Consider the following 17,679-nt stretch of genomic DNA (forward strand, 5'->3'; position numbering starts at 1 on the left):
GCAATCTACAGAACAGTTGAGGATTTATCAATAGATAAGATAGATGGGTTCTAAGGTGAGCTTAAGTTTCATTTTCATCTGACAGTAAGAGGCGAAAGCAGTGAAGAACAACTGCACAGATGAATTTGAAGAAAGAAGCAAACAACATGCTTCTAAACCAACTGAAGACATATGAAAAACGAAGAACAAATAACACAAGCTGAGAAACAGAAAAACTGAAGATAATGCAGGTGAAGTAAACATGAATGCAAGAGTATTCACAAGTATGCAAGTCTTCAAGAGATATTCTGGGAATCCAAGATGTTTAATTCACTCCTCAGCTCACATAATCTGATTTTATCAAGAGGTTTGGTGAAGATATATGCGAGTTGTCTGTCTGTCTTCACATGATTTAGGCAAATTTCTCCGAGGAAATGGTGTCGAATATCAATGTGCTTCGTGCGAGAGTGTTGGACGGGATTATTGGCAATCTTTATGGCGCTCTCATTGTCACACAGAAGAGGAACGACATCCACTGAGATACCGAAGTCTTTGAGAGTTTGTCTCATCCAAAGAAGTTGGGCACAACAGCTGCCTGCTGAAACATACTCTGTTTCAGCCGTCTACAAAGCAACAGAATTCTGTTTCTTTGAAGACCAACTCGCATAATCTGAGTCAGAATAGCCAACAAGATCAAAACAAACTTCTTTGGGATACCAGAGACCAAAGAATGGGGTGTGAACTACATATCTGAGGATTTTTTTCACAGCCATGAGATGACAGTCTCGGGGATTTACTTGAAACCTTGTGCACATGCAAACACTCAACATGATATCTGGCCTAGATGCACAAAGATAAAGTAAAGAGCCAATCATGGAACGAAAAACCTTTTGATCTACTGGTTTACCAGCTGTGTTGAGGTCAAGATGACCATTTGTGGGCATTGGAGTTTCAATTTCATTGGCAGATTCCATCCCAAATTTCTTTAGCATGTCCCTGATGTACTTCGTTTGAGAGATGAAGATTCCATTCTTCATTTGCTTGATTTGAAGACCGAGGAAAAACTTCAATTCTCCCATCAAAGACATCTCAAACTTCTCCGTCATCATCTTTCCAAATTCTTCGTTGAAATCATGGCTAGTGGAACCAAACACAATATCGTCCAAACATATTTGACACACAAACAGATCATCATTCATTTTCTTTGTAAAAATTGTTGGATCAATTTTACCAATTTTGAAACCCTTTTTGACTAAGAACTTTCTGAGGCATTCATACCAGGCTCGAGGTGCTTACTTCAAGCGATAGAGTGCCTAATCAAGTTTATAGACATGATTAGGATGTTCTGGATCTTCAAAACCAGGAGGTTGTTCAACATAAACAAGTTCTTCAATTTCTCCTTTTAAGAATGCACTTTTCACATCCATTTGATATAGAGTTATGTCATGATGATTAGCATATGTAAGAAGAATTCTAATAGATTCAAGACGTGCAACAGGGGCATAGGTTTCACCGAAATTCAAACCTTCAACCTGAGTGAAGTCCTGTGCAACCCGACGTACTTTGTTCCTCACGACGATTCCGTCTTCATCTTGCTTATTTCTGAAGACCCACTTGGTGCCGATGACATGTTGCCTTGGCCTTTCAACAAGGGTCCAGACTTGATTTCTTTTGAAATTATTTAGTTCTTCATGCATAGCCATTACCTAATCCGGATCAAATAATGCTTCATCCGTTGTCTTCGGCTCAACTGAAGACACAAAAGAGAAGTGCTTAAATTTGAAACACGTGAGCGAGTTTGAGTACCTCTTCTGATGTCTCCAAGGATTTGATCAACAGGATGATCCTTCTAAATTCTTTTGCAGATCTTCGGATGATGTACTTCACCACCAGCAGTGCTAGGTTGTGCTTAATTTGAAGCAGCAGTTTGTCCTTCAGCTGGGGTGAAAGCTCCGGTTTGGTTAGGTTCTTTAGCTTGTGAAGCACCTTCTTCATTATTGATTCCGGATTCACTTTGCTTGACTTCTTCTGGACGAATATCACCAATGGCCATCTTTTGGATATTTCCTGAAATTTCTTCAATATCTACAGACATTGGCAATTGCTCTTCCTGGGAGCCGTTAGCTTCATCGAACTGCACGTCCTTAGCAATTTCAACAACTTTTGTGGTGTTGTTGAAAACTCGATAAGCATGTGCATTCGAGGGATAACCCAAGAAGAAACCTTCGTCACATTTAGAATCAAACTTAGCTCGTCTATTCTTCTTGTTGAGGATGTAGCATTTGCTTCTGAAGACTCTGAAGTATGACACATCAGGCTTGCGGTTGAAGATGAGCTTGTATGGAGTTTTCTTCAGAAGTCGATGAAGATACAAGTGATTTGAAGCATGGCAAGCGGTGTTGATGGCTTCAGCTCAGAAACGGTCAGGAGTCTTGTACTCGGTCAGCATGGTCCGGGCAATTTCAATCAACATGCGGTTCTTCCTCTCCACAACCCCATTTTGTTGAGGAACATGAGGTGCAGAGAACTCATGCTTCACGCCGAACTCATCGAGGAATTCTTCCATCATCAGATTCTTGAATTCTGTTCCATTGTCACTTCGCACGCCTTTGATGGATACTTCAAATTCATTTTGGGCTCTTCGTGCAAACTTCTTGAAGATCTCAACTACTGTGCTCTTATCATCCAAAAAGAACACCCAAGTGAAACGTGAATAATCATCAATAATCATAAATCCATATGAATTACCTCCTATACTCATGTATGTTGTAGACATGTGAAGCAACTCGAGAGGTCTTGAAGTAGACATGACATTCTTCACTGGATGAGACGCTCCAATTTGCTTCCCAGCTTGGCACGCACTACATAAATGATTATTTTCGAAGGAAACATTCTTCAAGCCTCGGATGTGGTCGTCTTTGACAAGTTTGTTCAAATTCTTCATGCCCACATGGCCGAGTCTTCTATGCCAGAGCCACCCTAGTGATGATTTTGCAACTAGACACGTAGGGGGTGAGTATGAGGAGTCTTCAAAATTTACAAGATAGAAATTACCCTTTCTTTGCCCTCTGAAGACAAAAGAGTTATCCTTTTCTGAAGTAACATACACATATGGTCTTGTGAAGCAAACGATTAGTCCATGATCACATAGTTGAGCAACAGATAGAATATTATATCCAAGTGATTCAACAAGAAGTACTTCATTGATAGATAAGTCATTTTCCTTAGAAATAGCAACTTTGCCGAGACCAATTACCTTTCCCTTACCATTGTCACCAAAAGTGATGTTTTCATGATGTTGAGGACCAAGTTCTAAAGATCTAAACATTTTCTTCTCACCGGTCATGTGATTCGTACATCCGGAGTCCATGACCCACTCTCTTCCTCCGGATGCATATGCCTACGAAGAAAGTTTGGCTCGTTCAGGCACCCATGTCTTCATGGGTTCCTGCACGTTAGTAGAACTTGAAGAACACAAGGCATCACGGAAAAATGCAATTACAGATTTTGGCACCTAAATTTGAGGTTTTGCATGTTCTCCACGCATTATGATTCCAGTGAAATTAGCTCTCACTTTATTATCCTTACCCATCTTCAGAATGTAAGATTCATTAATATGGAATATCGGGTAAGCACGTGAAGTATTGGGACGCTTTGAAGCATCCTTACGGGGATTCAGATTTGCCACAAATGGAGGAACCTCAGTATACTTTCCTCTTCCCTGGACAAATTTTGTAGGGGGATATTGCTCACGGAGCCAAGCATTACCGTTGACATTGTACTTCCTCTCAATACCGATACCATCCTTGCGTCGGCGAGGAATTTGAAGACCAAGAATCTGGTTCAAGGTTTCAGTCCCTTGGTCACACTTGAGGATACCAGCCTCAATCTGCTTTTTCAACTTAGCATTTTCTTCAGCCAATGAGAGATCACTAGGTAAAGGGTTAGTGATAGCAGTGCAAGATTCACCAATATTAGTAAAGCTAGAAGCAAGATCAGGTGAATCAACTGAAACAGGGAAATCAATTTGAGTCACAACATGTGAAGTAGTGATTTGAGAAATGTTGTTCAATGAAAAATTGCATTTAGAACATACTTCAGAGGAATCACCGTTTTGAGGTAAGTTGACTAGCATAGCATTGAGATCAAGGTTCTCAGATTTGAGGTCCTCATAGGAGTTCTTCAGATTATCATGCTCGAGTTTGATCGAAACATAGTTAAGACTAGTCTCAGCATGAATTTTCTTCAGATCCTTATGAGCCTCTTCCATGGCCCGAAACTTAAACTTCAATCTTTTGAGTTCATTAGCCATGTTAGTGTTCTTTTTGATCTCAGTGATAAGCAGGTCTTCTTGCTTCTCAACAATGAACTGAAGTCTTTCATATGTCATGGGTTCAGATTCTTCATTATCAATTTCATCATTATCAATAGAATTCACTTCAACTTCACTAGGAGATGATACCTTAGAGGATTTTGCCATGAAGCATGATGGTGAGTTGCGATCGTCTCTGGAGGCATCTTCAGATGAATCTGCAGAGTCAAACAATGAAGTCTTCTCTCTGGCAGATGAAATAGCTATGGCCAATCCGGCGACGCCGTCTTCAGACTTAGAGTCAGATGATTCTTCAGACGATGAAGAATCTGAGTTCCATTCATCAACATGTGCTCTAGAGTAATACTTCCCCTTCTTCTTGTGAGCAGAGTCCTTATTCCAATCCTTCTTCTTGTGACGGTCATTGCTCTTCTTGTGAGGATGTTTCTTGAATCCCTTCTTCTCCTTGTCTTCATCAGCTTTCTCAGGACATTCAGCAATGAGTTGACCATTCTTGCCATAGTTGAAGCAAGCTCTTTTGGTCATATCAGATTTCTTCCGATGAGCAGATTTCCGATACTTGGATGAGCTGGATTCACCTTGGTGCTTCAGTTTGTTTCCAAACTTCTTATTGAACCTCTTCACAAACAGAGCAAGCTCGTCACTGGAGTTGGATTCTTCATAAGACGAAGATGAGTCTTCAGATTCTTCACTAGAGCTGACAATCTTCTTGGATGATTTCTTGGCCTTGAGTGCAATGTTGTTCTTCTTCGAACTAGATCCAGAACCATGGATCGTCTTCTTTTCTTCCTGGTCAAGCTCATAGGACACAATTCTTCCAAGCACCCAGGTGGGAGTTAACTCTTTGAAGTCTGGCCTATGCTTGATCAACTCACAGACAGTGGTCTACTCCATGGGAAGAGCTCGAAGAAATCTTCTGTTTTGCATCAAGTCAGTGATATTGTGATCATCAAGAGTATTCAGCTCATTCACAATGGTGCTCATGCGATCATACAGTGAAGAAACAGTCTCATTTGGCTCAAGCATAAGTCTGTCAAACTGACTGATGGGGCGAGTAACTCTAGAATCTTTGATAGTGGTTGTCCCTTCATGGACTTCAGCGAGAAGATCCCATATCTTTTTTGCATCAACAAGGTTACTGATCTTGTTAAACTCCGCATCACTGACAATTGAGAAGATGATATCACAAGCTTTGGCGTTCGCCTGATACTTCCTCAGAGAAATAGCATCATATCCAGAGATGGGTCCTTGAGGAACAACAAAGCCGTTTGTGACTGCTTCCCAAGCACAAGGGTCAGTAGATATGATGTGAGTCTTAATGCGATTTTTCCAAAAAGCATAATCGGTACTGCTAAGAACAGGTAACTTTCCTTCCTTAGACATACTTCTTCCTCAGGTGGTTAACCAAAAACAAGGAAGCCTTGCTCTGATACCAAGTGAAAGATCGAGTACGTCACAGAGGAGGGGGTGAATGTGACAAGTTTTAATTCTTTCTTCAAATTATGAAGACTGAAGACTGAAGACAGTCACGATACTTCAACAACAGAGATTACACTTTGCAATTTTAGAGTAGCAGCAGAATGAGGAAAGATGAACAAGTATAGCAGTAGCAATGAAGACAAAGACAATGAGAACAATTATACTTCAACAGAAAGTATTAGGTTGAGGAACGAAATCACCAGGACATGAAGACACGGGGATTTGTTTTTTGAAGTTTAGATTGTTGGCAAAATCCTACGTCTCCGTTGAGAGGGCTGAGTCACACAAGACTCGCGGACACACAAGTCCACCCAATCCTCTTGAGCTAAGACCTAAGTCTCGCCCAGTTACTCGTGGTAGATCTTGAGGTGATCTCCAGACCTTCACCGACTGGTTGATGGCGAATCACAAGCTTCGATTGCTCTTCAACACTGACTCCTAGCCGTCTAGGTGATGCCAATCACCAAGAGTAACAAGCTTTAAGTGCTCGGCTAGAGAGGGGATCCCATTTTTCACGCTCAGTTCAGCTCTAAGGGTTTTATCCGGTGTTCTTCAAAACAACTCACTGGGGGATCACCACCAAACCCGTTCGTGGTGGGTCGTCTTATATAGCCTTGGTCACGGCTGATCTAGCCGTTGTGACCCGTTGGATAAAGTGATCCCTGAGACTCCAGCTCACACTTTATCTCTTTGTCTCAACGGTTAGATTAGGTGGTCAAAACAAAAGCGACTGATTTTCAAACACATTTGAAATCAGAGTGAAGACTTCACGCGGAAGTTTCTATGAAGCCTGAAATGCTTCATTCTTCACTCTGACGAAAAACACTCACACAGAAAAATGGTTTTCGCCCAAGTTGAACACGTAGAATAGGTTTCACCTGAACCAGCTCCACACTTCAAACCCCCCTCTATACTCAAGTGAAGAAAAAACTACGGAAAGACCTATGAAGAAAGCTACACTTCATGTTCTTCACCGTTTTTCACTGAGTTTTTCATAGTTCAAGCCAGTACATGTACTTCAATTTTTAGGGGTCGTCAATGCTGGTTAAACCAACTCTTCTGAGGAACTAAAACCTGAAACACTCCGTGTAACTCATTAGTTCCTCAACCATGTTGTCATCATTCATCAAAACCCATACAGGGGCAAGGTTTTCAAAACCACCCACTCTTTCGGGGGTGCAAACATCTACCAAGGCCACTAGGCAGTGCCCGCCGCGGACATCGCGTCACCCCTTCCACAGAAAGCCGCGACAAATCTTTTCAATGGCGTTGATGGTGGCCATAGGCAAATCGAGAGAGAGCATGGCGTAAATCGGCATAGCGCTGAGGGTGGATTTGACGAGCGTCAGTCTACCGCCACTGGAGAGAAGAGGGGCAGCCCAGGATTGAAGCTTGCCGGCAACCTTGTCCACCATCCCGCGCAATTGGGCCGCAGTGGCTTTCCTGACCCCCAAAGGAAGGCCCAGGTAAGAACAAGGAAATGTGGCAATCGGGCACTGGAGCATCTGGGCCACCATCCCCTGCTGAGCATCAGAGCAACGGATTAAATGGGCCGCACTCTTGGCCATATTGGCTTGGAGCCCCGACGCGAGTCCGAAATCCGTGAGGAGCTCGGAACAGGCGCGTAATTCCGAGACCACTGGCCTGAAGAAAACGACCACGTCGTCGGCAAAAATCGAGGTGCGATGGCGAAGCCCACAGTCTCCCAGGATACCGCACTCTGAAGCCCGATGGAACAACCGGTCAAGCACGTCGATTGCCAAGACGAAGAGCATCGGAAAGCGGATCAGCTTGCCGCAAGGCACAACGGTGAGCAATCGACTGGCCCGGCACACCGTTCATCAGGACCCTCGTAGAAGTGCGGAGAAGACCACCAAACATTACTGTCCCCAGATGATCATTATTGTGAAATGATAATAGTATTTGGACTCCTTTCTTAGATGCAACCTAGAAATATTACTATCCCCAGATGATCATTATTGTGAAAACAAACATCAAAGCCAACTAGGTGCGAATCTGGATTAGCTCGTGTTCTTGGAGCTAATCCAGATTCTCAGAGCTTGGACGGCGACGCTCTGGGATGGTGCACGACAATGAGCCCATAGGCGTCGAGCGTGAGGAAGTCGTCCAGCTCCGGCGCCACGCACTGCCGGCCAAAGATCCTTCCCGCCTCAGCATACCGCCCGGCCCGGAACCTCTGGGCCCCGACCTCGGCCCGGAGCCTCTCCATCTCCTCCTCCACGACGCGCGCGAGCAGCTCCGGCGTGGCGCGGACCTCGACGCCGCAGCCGGCGTCCAGCGCCGCGCCGTGCCGCACCCACTGCCAGTTCTGCACGCGGCTGATCTCCGCCGTGGCCGCGTCCTCCATCAGGTTGTACAGCGGCACGGACCCGGACCCGGCCAGCCACGCCGCCAGGTACCGCACCCCGACGCGGGCGTTGAGCCGCAGCGCCTCCACCGTGCGCGCGCCACGTGGCGGCTGCAGCAGGTCCTCCTCCGTGATGTCGGCGCCGGAGTCGATGGCGGCGTCGATCTGGTTGGGCCTCCCGCCGAGGTGTCCCTCGAAGACCTCCCGGATCGCCGGGATGAGCCCCGGGTGCGCCGCCCACGTGCCGTCGTGCCCCGCAAGCGCCTCCCTCCGCTTGTCCCCCCTCACCAGCTCCAGCGCCGCCTCGTTCGCCGCCGCGTCGTCCTTGATCGGTATCTGCGCCGCCTGTAAACACGATCCAGCATCCTTATCAATAAGCAGGTGCTTAATTACAACTTTGCACGGGGGTTTGGCATTACCATGCCGCCCATGGCGTGGACGCGGCGGCGGTGGCATGTGCGGATGAGGAGCTGTGAGTAGGAGCGCATGAAGTGCTGGGCCATGCCGACGAGGGCGCGGTCAGGGAGCAGCCGGCCCGGGTGGCCGCGGAACGTCTTGACGTAGCTGAAGATGTAGTCCCACCGCCCGCAGTTGAGCCCCGCCGAGTGCTCCCTTAGCTCATGGAGGATCTCGTCCATCTGGAACGCCGCCGGCAGCGTCTCCACCAGCACCGTCGCCCGGACGCTCCCGTTCTCGATCCCCGCGAACTTCTCCGCCCTCGAAAACACCGCGTTCCAGATCCTCGCCTCCCTCGAGTGCTCCATCTTGGGGAGGTAGAAGAAAGGGCCGTAGCCGGCGCCCTGGCCGGCGCGGAAGGCGGCGTGGTTGTGGAAGAAGTAGAGCCCGAAGTCGACGAGGCAGCCGATGGCCGTCTCGTTGTCTACGAGCACGTGGGACTCCGGCAGGTGCCAGCCGCGCGGCCGGACGAAGAGCTTCGCCGTGCCGCGCTCGTCGTCCAGCTTGTACACGCGCCCGCCGCGCGCGTCGTCGCGGAAGCTGATGGTGCCGGCCACGGCGTCCCGCAGGTTCACCTGCCCCCGCATCAGGTTCTCCCACGTCGGCGACAGCGCGTCCTCGAAGTCCGCCTGCCACGCCACAAGTCACTCTCTCATTCTTAATTGGGCACTCCGAAGTTAGACGCACACACTACGCTTACGATGCGTGTTTACTTACCATGAAGACCTTGGCGCCGGAGTTGAGGGCGTTGATGACCATCTTCCTGGGGTCGGCGGGGCCGGTGATCTCGACGGTGCGGTCGGCGATGGCCGGGGGAAGGGGCGCGCACGTCCACTCGCCCTCGCGGACGAGCCGTGTCGCAGGGTCGAACCTGGGAAGCTCGCCGGCGTCGTAGCACCGCTGGGCGTCCCGCCGCAGCTCCATGGCGTGCCTGACGGGGCCCCGGAACTCGCGGTGCAGGGCGGCCACGAAGGCCAGCGCGTCGCGGGTCAGGACGGACGCGAACTCCGGGTCGTAGCGCCCCCGGATGTCCACGCCCTCCGGCGTCTCGTAGCATGGCACCGGCATCGTCTTAGACATCGTTCGTTCGTGTGTTGAGCTGGTGTTTGAGTGAGCCGCGAGGAGCGTGCAACCTTGGAGGAGTGCGTGTTTTCTTTGGTGAGCATGGAGCGGGTATATATACGAGCGGGGAGAGAGGCCGCCGGCATCAGTGTGGAGTTTGAGGATTAATACTGTCTGAGATGACGTGATCAAAACGGAACCATCTCGCTGTTCACGAGAGAAAACAGCAATTAACAGTGAAAAAACCCAATCAAATTGCAGGGAATTGCCAAATTCGCAATCAGTGTAGTCTCCCCCTTGCGTTTCGAGAAAACAAGTGAAGTTTCGAATTTCTGACGCCGCTGTAGTTATCTTGTAAAACAAACCAAGAAGCAAAGCTTTGCTTGTGGATGGATTCAGCGCCTCTGTCCAACATGGTGCGCTAAGAGCCGAAGCGGCGAACATCAAGCATTTGCAACTGCATGGATCATTCATTCATGGCCATGGATGGGATGAATGACGAAGATCTGAAACAGAAACGTGGTGGTTACGATAAGGCACGCTGCGCCGCTCTTTGCTGTAGCCTTGTGCATCAGCGTGCATGGCATCGGTAGGCGTAGCTTGTTTCTTTGGTGTACCGTCTCGGGATTTTTTTTGCCGGGGGTCGGGAAGATGGTTTTAACGTTCCCGCTGGCCGTTTCTGTTCCGGCTCTTTTTTTTTGGACACGGCCGTTATTTTTTATGATTGCATTTCAATCTAAAGCACCACAAATAGACTCCAAAAGATCCTGTAATGGAAGTCCTATTGCGAACAACAAACAGCTAACCATAGAAAACCTCATGCTAACACCAAATTAAGAGTCGCACCATCATCAGTCTCTCGCCCCTCAAATACTCGCCACCGGAAGGACGATAAAAACTTGAGGAAAGTGGGGAAAGTACAAAGAGACAAAAGAAGACTCCGGCTCTTCAATCATGCACAAGAAGAGTACGCAACTTCTCCACCGGAAGGACGATAGAATCCTGGAGGAAGTGGGGAGAAGGAGAGATGTAAGGGTGACATGATCTAAAAGAGTACCACTGATAGACTTATCTCTACCTACAAGGAGAAAGCCTTGCGTAGAGTGTAAAAGAATGGCACCACACAACAACAAGTTGAGGAAAATAGAGGCAACAAGCAGCCGTAAGCTGGGAACTTTGGAGTGGCAAGGAGGGGAAGCTTGGCTTGCAACCTCCAAGATAGAAAATGAGCATTAAGAACAGCGCCTTCAACAAGGGAATGGCACAAGAGCGCCACCGCCGCCGATCTGAAATCCAGATCAAGGGTTTCCCCCAAACTCATCCATCGATGCTCGGCGAGAATCCAGGACAAACGCCCCCCAAGGAGGTCAGCAACACCATAGACGTTGACGCGTCTTCAGCAAACAGGCTCCGGATTTCTCCGCGGATTCTAGACAAATCAAGCATCTAATCCATCCATTTGGAAACAAGACAACAAGTTGAACCATACGAGCAGATCATGACCACAGAAGAGGAAGGCAGGAGAAGGAAGGGGATTTACCACGATGCCTTCAAAGAGGCAAACAACACCCACAGGCGCTGCCATCGTGCATCGACCGAAAAGCGATTGGGCTTTCGCCAGTCCCCGAACTCTGGAACATCACACAACAACATGACATGGCTACACCAAAGCCGGATCTGGTCATGCCATCGGCGCGTCACACACCTGCTGGATCAGAGCTCACCGCAAGCAGGCACATGGGGCTCCACAGAAGCGTAGAGTCCAAGCGAGGAGGGGGGCGGTGGAGGACACCAGCGGTGCCAGCAGAGCGAGGAGGAGTGGAGGACCACAGGGGCATGCGGGAGAAACCAGCCGGTGGAGGGCCGCCCCGCGAACTGAAGTGGGTGGCGTCGCCGCCGGACGTAGACGCCCGACCGACACCTGCGCAGACGCCCGGCCGACGACGGGAGGAGGAACAGCAGGGCGCGCAGGGGTCTCCTCACACGGATCCTGCCCGGGGCACGCCGGATCCCTACGGATCTGGGCTTTGAGGCCGGCTTGGGCAGGGGACACGGATCCTGCCCGGGGCACGCCGGATCCCTGCGGATGTGGGCTTTGAGGCTGGCTCGGGCAGGGGAGGCGCCCCATGGCGGTCAGGCCGAGGGAGGGGAGGCGGAGCGCATCGTAGCCGGACAGGACCACTGGATCTGGGATGACGGAGGGAGGAGGAGCGGGGCTGCCGCTGCCAGAGTTGCGGGTGAACATGGGGTGGTTGCGTGGTTGGGGGATGGATGGCCTGCCCGCGGAAAGGCCTCGCCGCCACCTTCCTTGGCGGCGCCCGGGCTGCCGGCGGCTGCCTCCGACAGCGGTGAGGGAGAAGGGGCGTGGGTAGGGTGGCGGCAGCGCGGTGCTAGGTTTTCGCCCCCGAGACGCCCGTGAGAGGCGACGCGGGGGGCTTTTTTCCTGTCTTTTGTTCCGGCTCTTATCCATCTGCTCTCTTTTTTCGTTTCATAGTTCATATTGGTTTTCTACTGTTTCGTCACAAGAGATTTGGAGAAACATCAAGATGTGAATATCGCAACTAGAGAAGTTGGTTTCAAAGATTTTTTATGTAACTTTCAGTTTATCCGAAATATTTGTTGCCATTTTAGTTTTTTTTATCAGTTGTATTCGGTTCATTGAATAAATGAAACCAGATCGTTGTTCTAAAAAAAGTTGGTTAAAGTTTTGTTTGTCCATGAGTTGGTCAACTTTCATAAAGAAATGAATTAGAGTTGGTAGTTGGACATTAACTTGTCAAAAAATTGACTTTCATTCAAACAAGGACCAAATTAAATATTGACCAAAAATTTGGTATCATAAAATTTGGTCGCCATCCAACATACCCTTATATCGGGGAAAGGATATTATGTTCAGGATTCACGTCGACGTCGGTGCACCACTGTCAAGACAGGTTGAAGCCCACGAAATTTGCTTCGGTGCTCTAATAAACTTTACGAATCTTAAAGTCATTTAGTAAGGGTATTCTTGGTAATTACTTTTTATAGATTAGACATGTAATCTAATCCAAAACTAACTTTTAATTGTTTACAACATAGGATGAGATATTTAAAAGTTCATGTAAAGAAAAAATGACTCCATATGATCAACCAATGATTTTGACCGGTTCATCTCCTATAAAGACTTTAGCCTCGCGTAGAACTGCACGGTTTTGATAGGCGACGGCCTCCCTTCATTGATTTCCTTCCGTGTGAAGTCTCTCACTTTCTTGGTCTTGGGATATCTTGTAATCCGCATTCCGGTCAGAATTCATCATACAAAGATATTTCTTTCAAATTCGCAGCCACTTCCGTGACCCGTCTTGTATACCCCATGAATTTCCTCCCAGGTTAGAAACCACAGATGGTGAACACGGCCAAATTATATCGCTTGAAATCAAATGGTTCCCACTCGATACTGATTTTCTTGGAAATTAGATGTCTTCTTACCATCTCATCATGAACGGGTAAGCATTGGTGGTTGGACACCTGCCGGAATAGGACCGTATATACAGAAAGTTCACAGTCCAGCAAAATCAAGGGGAGGGGAAGAAGTTGAAGTTTGGACAGGCAAACTTAACATTATCATTTTACCTCAATGTGGAGCTGCTCCAAGAGAGGTGCGGCCTCTGGCGGAAAAATGTCCATGTGATACCACATTCTTCAGGAATGTTTTGGAGCTTCAGAATCCTCAAGTTCTTAAGTCGAGGAGACAGTTGTGTGGGGACCTCCAGCTGAATCCAGATCTGCATAAATAAAATAAACCAAATATGATAAAAAAAGATGAACATTTTGCTGTTGTTGAAAAGTGTGTTAACCATGATGGACTTAATTACCTTTGCAGCTTCGAAGTCCATCCACAGCTCCCTCATGTTCGCATTCTCAAGCAATGTGCTTAACTTAAGTATTATGTACTAAAAAATTACAGTTAGTAGAGAGCGCTAGCTTCCCAAGCAGCGGGACATGACCAAACAACAGCGGTTCTCCACTCTGCGAAGTAAGCCAGCTCTCGCAGGTCAGCTTCACTAGTTCTGAGAGCCACTTGAGCTCGATGCTATCACACCTGCACATGACAAGAAGCAGCGCAGTGATCTGCCGGTATTCCAGCGCCAGTACCGTGTGGCGGCCGGCGTCGCAGTTGAGCAGGGAGAAGCTCTCCAGCATCTCGTAGGTAGCGAGCACGCTGCTGATATCCGATTGCCCCAGCTTAACGCTCTCCAGGTGCAGGCTCCAAGCAGGGGAAGGCGTGGGGATAAGCGTTGAAGTAAGACAAGAGGATGTCGCGTGTCTAGTCAAGTCCTTGTCTTTGCACATAAACTCGGTCTTATCGGCTAAGATCTCGAACGCCGCCTTGGCGATGCTGCAGCCGTGTGCGATTGCGTCGTCAACGGCTCCGACAATGCCGGCGGACTCAACCCTTACCACGTAGAAGCCCAGGCGGAGGACACGGAGAGGGCGCTAGGGGCTCCTGCGTGCCAGCATAGTCCTCGCGGCTTTTGCCACGGCCATGTTGTCCCGAGCCTTGTCTGACAGAGTGGATTTGAATTCGTCGACCGTAAGCTCGTAATCCTCAACGTCTAACACGATATTTGGAATCTCAACGGGGAGGTGCCTCCACTGCCGGCTTAGGATGCCGCTTCTCACGGCGCATCGTACATCGAGACGGTTTAGAACGGAAACGAGGACGTCATCTGGTAGCTTACTGATCCAGTGCTCCTCCTGATCGACACCCTGCAAGATGAATTTGGCGTGCCTCAACGGGTCAATATAATAAAGAAAAGAAAGATAGAGATTGAAGAATTAGAGATAACATGCAGTAGTACTTCACATGCGTACCTTGCTGCGTGCATCACTGACCGCTGCCATAGATGGCCTCAGCTTTGAAATGCTTTGAAATCCGCATGTTTCTTAGATGCCGCACGCCTTGACCTATTGGCCTAATCTTTTCCCGTATATTTATAGCAGCAGTGTGCAGTCACACAGTTTATAACTCCAACCCTTACTCCATAACTGATATAGTTGTATACTAGAACTACTCAGTAACTAAACCGAGAAATCATACGGATCACGTAGGCAAATAAGAAACTAAAGAGTATTCCGTATATTTCTGCGTCTTCGCGTAATCCCATCTGTGGTATCAATTGGCCTTCTACGGGTCTTCTTCTTTCCATCGGACTAAGCTATTTTATTGTTTAGTTATCATCGATCAACATACTTAATTTTGTGATACAAACTCGTAGTAATCTATGAGAATAATTTGGTCATCGATCCAATCAGCTATGCATACTTATTTTTTTTACGAGTGGGTAAAGGTGTGGGCTTTACACTTGGATACATTGTGTCCGACTTGACTATAGTATTGTGGATATCCCCTAAATGAACATTCAATAATGATTGGATTTGGATACGAGCCATACTTGCTCTACGCTGTTATGCACGAAGTATTAATTAGAATCATCTCATGGTGTGTCGATGAACCTGATCGCTCTAAAAAATTTAAATGTTCTTTAAATAATTGAAATCTAAAGCATTCAGGTTGAAATTTTACTAAAAATTGCTTGCTTAAAGCTGGAGGGAGGAGGTAAGAACAAAAATGGGAAAAAGATAGGAGCGTGTGTTGCACAAAAGGGTAAAAGAGACGAGTCATATGAATTTTGGATATAGTTAAAATAATCGCGATGCGGTATGACCATAAACGGGGATGTGAATATTATTATGGAAAACACATTGCATACATTTTTAGTCAGGTGCTTGATGAACCATTTGATTTGTCTGTAACCTTTTAAATGGAGCAATAGAAAATTGTTAATAAAATAAACAATATTTTCTGGGGTAACAATATATAGAGTGTGAGTTTCTGTTTTACTTTGTCCAGATATTTTTTTTCCTCTGCTTACTCACTCTGTTCTAGAATACTTTTGTTCTTCCATTGTTCCAAAATATCCGGTGTTTCAAACATGTACACTGTCTCCCACCAGGAACAGAATGGAACTTACGAGTAAATTTTTAACACAAAATAGTGATAGGGAGTTCTTATATCTGGTTTCACAAAATGGTTTATATATCCTAGTCAAAATGAGAAAAGTCTGACTCCAAGTTTCCATGTATTCTTATTTTTATGATTTTTCATTAGCCCTTCCTTGCTATCTCCTATTCTTCAACCCAATCATTCTACATTCGCATTCGCATGTATTTTTTTGTGTCATGTAACATTTTAGAATGCATGGTTCTTGTAATGCGTCTTCAATTTTGCTGCATATCTTCACCCACACCTTACCTTTTTCAATCTTAGGACACCAATAATTTCTGCTATAGCCCGTCATCAACACTCTTTTTTAGACCAAAACAACTCTCTTTGTAGTGACTGACTATTCATATTGATTAGGAGTAAATGGGTGTAATCATTTGTTGGCCGGGTGCCGGAGCCAAAAAATAATGACGTGTTCCGTGAAACAAAATAATAATTATTATTATATGAGGTGTTTTGTGAAACAGAAGGAGTAGCACCGTTAACTTGTCATTCCGTGCCATGTCTTGGTACAGTTACTCAGCTTTGGAATAGACATCTTACAAACATGCCCAAATTATATGCTGGTTAAACAATTTAGGGTTAATCATATTTCGGGGTCAAAATTCAATTCTGCATGCAATGTATGTCTCTGAACTCTGAAGCATGCGTGGAGTCAGAGTGCACTTTCTGAGGTCAATTTGTCCGCACATCTAGTTAATGCAGAGGGACAAAATGTGCGCTAAAGAAGTGCCAGTATCATTGCCACCCTAAAGAAGTGCCAGTATCATTGCCACACTAAATTTAGTACCGAGAAACTTAAGTACGCGAACAGTGGTTTCTATGAATTGTTCGAGAATGCTGCTCGCTCTCCTGACTCGCTCCCTCACACACACACAACACCCCCCAAAAAAAAAGAAGACAGTGTTGCTCGCTCATCTAGGCAGTGCTGAAAATCAAACGTAATCTCTCTGTACCTAATTAACTAACTGGTGCCGGAAATTTCGTAAAAGAAGTTTTGCTATTTCCCGAAATCGACCTGCAGTCCATGTTCTATCAGAACATTTGCAAAAAAAAACATGCCGTTTTCCGGAATCAACGCACAGTCCACATTCAATTAAAGATGTGTACTGCAGGTTGATTTCGTAAATTAACAGGTTTTTTGCAAAATGACCGGCGCCAATTAATTGGGAACTGAGGGAGTATAATTTTTGTTGATTGTCGACCTTTTATAGTTTGATCACACTTATAGTGAAAGATGTCAAATGTCTGCTATACCAAATAATTATACTAGGAGAGTATGTTTGATGGTGAGACCTTGATTCGGCATTGTAGATGGAGTATAATGAAGGAGTAATGTGCAGCTTTATTTAATTGATTAAATCTTAATTAATTGAAATTAGCAAAAACATTTAAATAGACTATCGTTTGCAAAACATTTAGGGTTAGTTTGACATTACTGAACTTATTTTATAATCTGCTATTGAAAAATAGACACGAAAACAGAAAAAAGTTGGTTAGCTGAACACAAAAATAGCTAAAAGCCGGTTTGAAAAGTTGGATTATCAAATCCACCTCAATGTCAAATGCAGTCTTATGGAAACTCTAGCGGCACGACAAAAATGGGCCGGACCTGTTCCTTCGGGCGTAAACAGAGAAAACGCATCCCCAGCTTTTCGGTCCGCGGCGACGCATTCCGGCCCCAAATCTGCGGCAGATATGCATCCCCACGGACCGAGAAATAGAGCGCCGCGCGGTCCGCACATCCATCGAGGGTCAAATCCTTTTGACCTCCGGCCCTACCTGGCAACGACGTAGAAGCCCCCGTCCCGATCATATTAAATACGGATAGCCGTATTGGAACGCGCCCCGATGAACAGGGCGCCTTGCCGCCGCATGTGAAGCAGGAGGAGGCCCACGAGCCTTGGTCTCTTGGGCGGAGTAGGACGACGACATGGAGGTGTGGACACTGGAGCG

At 46.7% G+C, this 17,679-nt stretch overlaps 1 protein-coding gene and 1 long non-coding RNA gene across 2 annotated transcripts; both read right to left on the bottom strand.

Moving 5' to 3' along the window:
• Nucleotides 1–7,707: 7,707 nt before the first annotated feature.
• LOC100830169 (malate synthase, glyoxysomal) lies at nucleotides 7,708–9,749 on the bottom strand. The gene is made up of 3 exons (XM_003579965.4): nucleotides 9,333–9,749; nucleotides 8,579–9,244; nucleotides 7,708–8,504 (listed from the first exon to the last, which is right to left on the bottom strand). The coding sequence occupies exons 1-3, from the start codon at nucleotides 9,693–9,695 to the stop codon at nucleotides 7,845–7,847; spliced, it is 1,689 nt and encodes a 562-aa protein (XP_003580013.1). The 5' UTR covers nucleotides 9,696–9,749; the 3' UTR covers nucleotides 7,708–7,844.
• Nucleotides 9,750–12,719: 2,970 nt separating this feature from the next.
• Nucleotides 12,720–13,420, bottom strand: LOC112269527. Its single transcript, XR_002961399.1, has 2 exons — nucleotides 13,290–13,420; nucleotides 12,720–13,184 (listed from the first exon to the last, which is right to left on the bottom strand). It is a non-coding gene; the product is annotated as an uncharacterized LOC112269527 (long non-coding RNA).
• Nucleotides 13,421–17,679: the final 4,259 nt, after the last annotated feature.

Source organism: Brachypodium distachyon, chromosome 5 (assembly GCF_000005505.3).
Source record: "Brachypodium distachyon strain Bd21 chromosome 5, Brachypodium_distachyon_v3.0, whole genome shotgun sequence".
In the NCBI taxonomy this organism is placed as follows: Eukaryota; Viridiplantae; Streptophyta; class Magnoliopsida; order Poales; family Poaceae; genus Brachypodium; species Brachypodium distachyon.

Coding starts and splice junctions, on each gene's coding strand:
- LOC100830169 (XM_003579965.4), bottom strand. CDS start 9,695: ATGTCTAAGACGATGCCGGTGCCATGCTACGAGACGCCGGAGGGCGTG. Junction 9,245..9,332: donor CCGGCGCCAAGGTCTTCATG/GTAAGTAAACAC, acceptor GTGGCGTGGCAG/GCGGACTTCGAGGACGCGCT. Junction 8,505..8,578: donor TCCACGCCATGGGCGGCATG/GTAATGCCAAAC, acceptor TCGTGTTTACAG/GCGGCGCAGATACCGATCAA.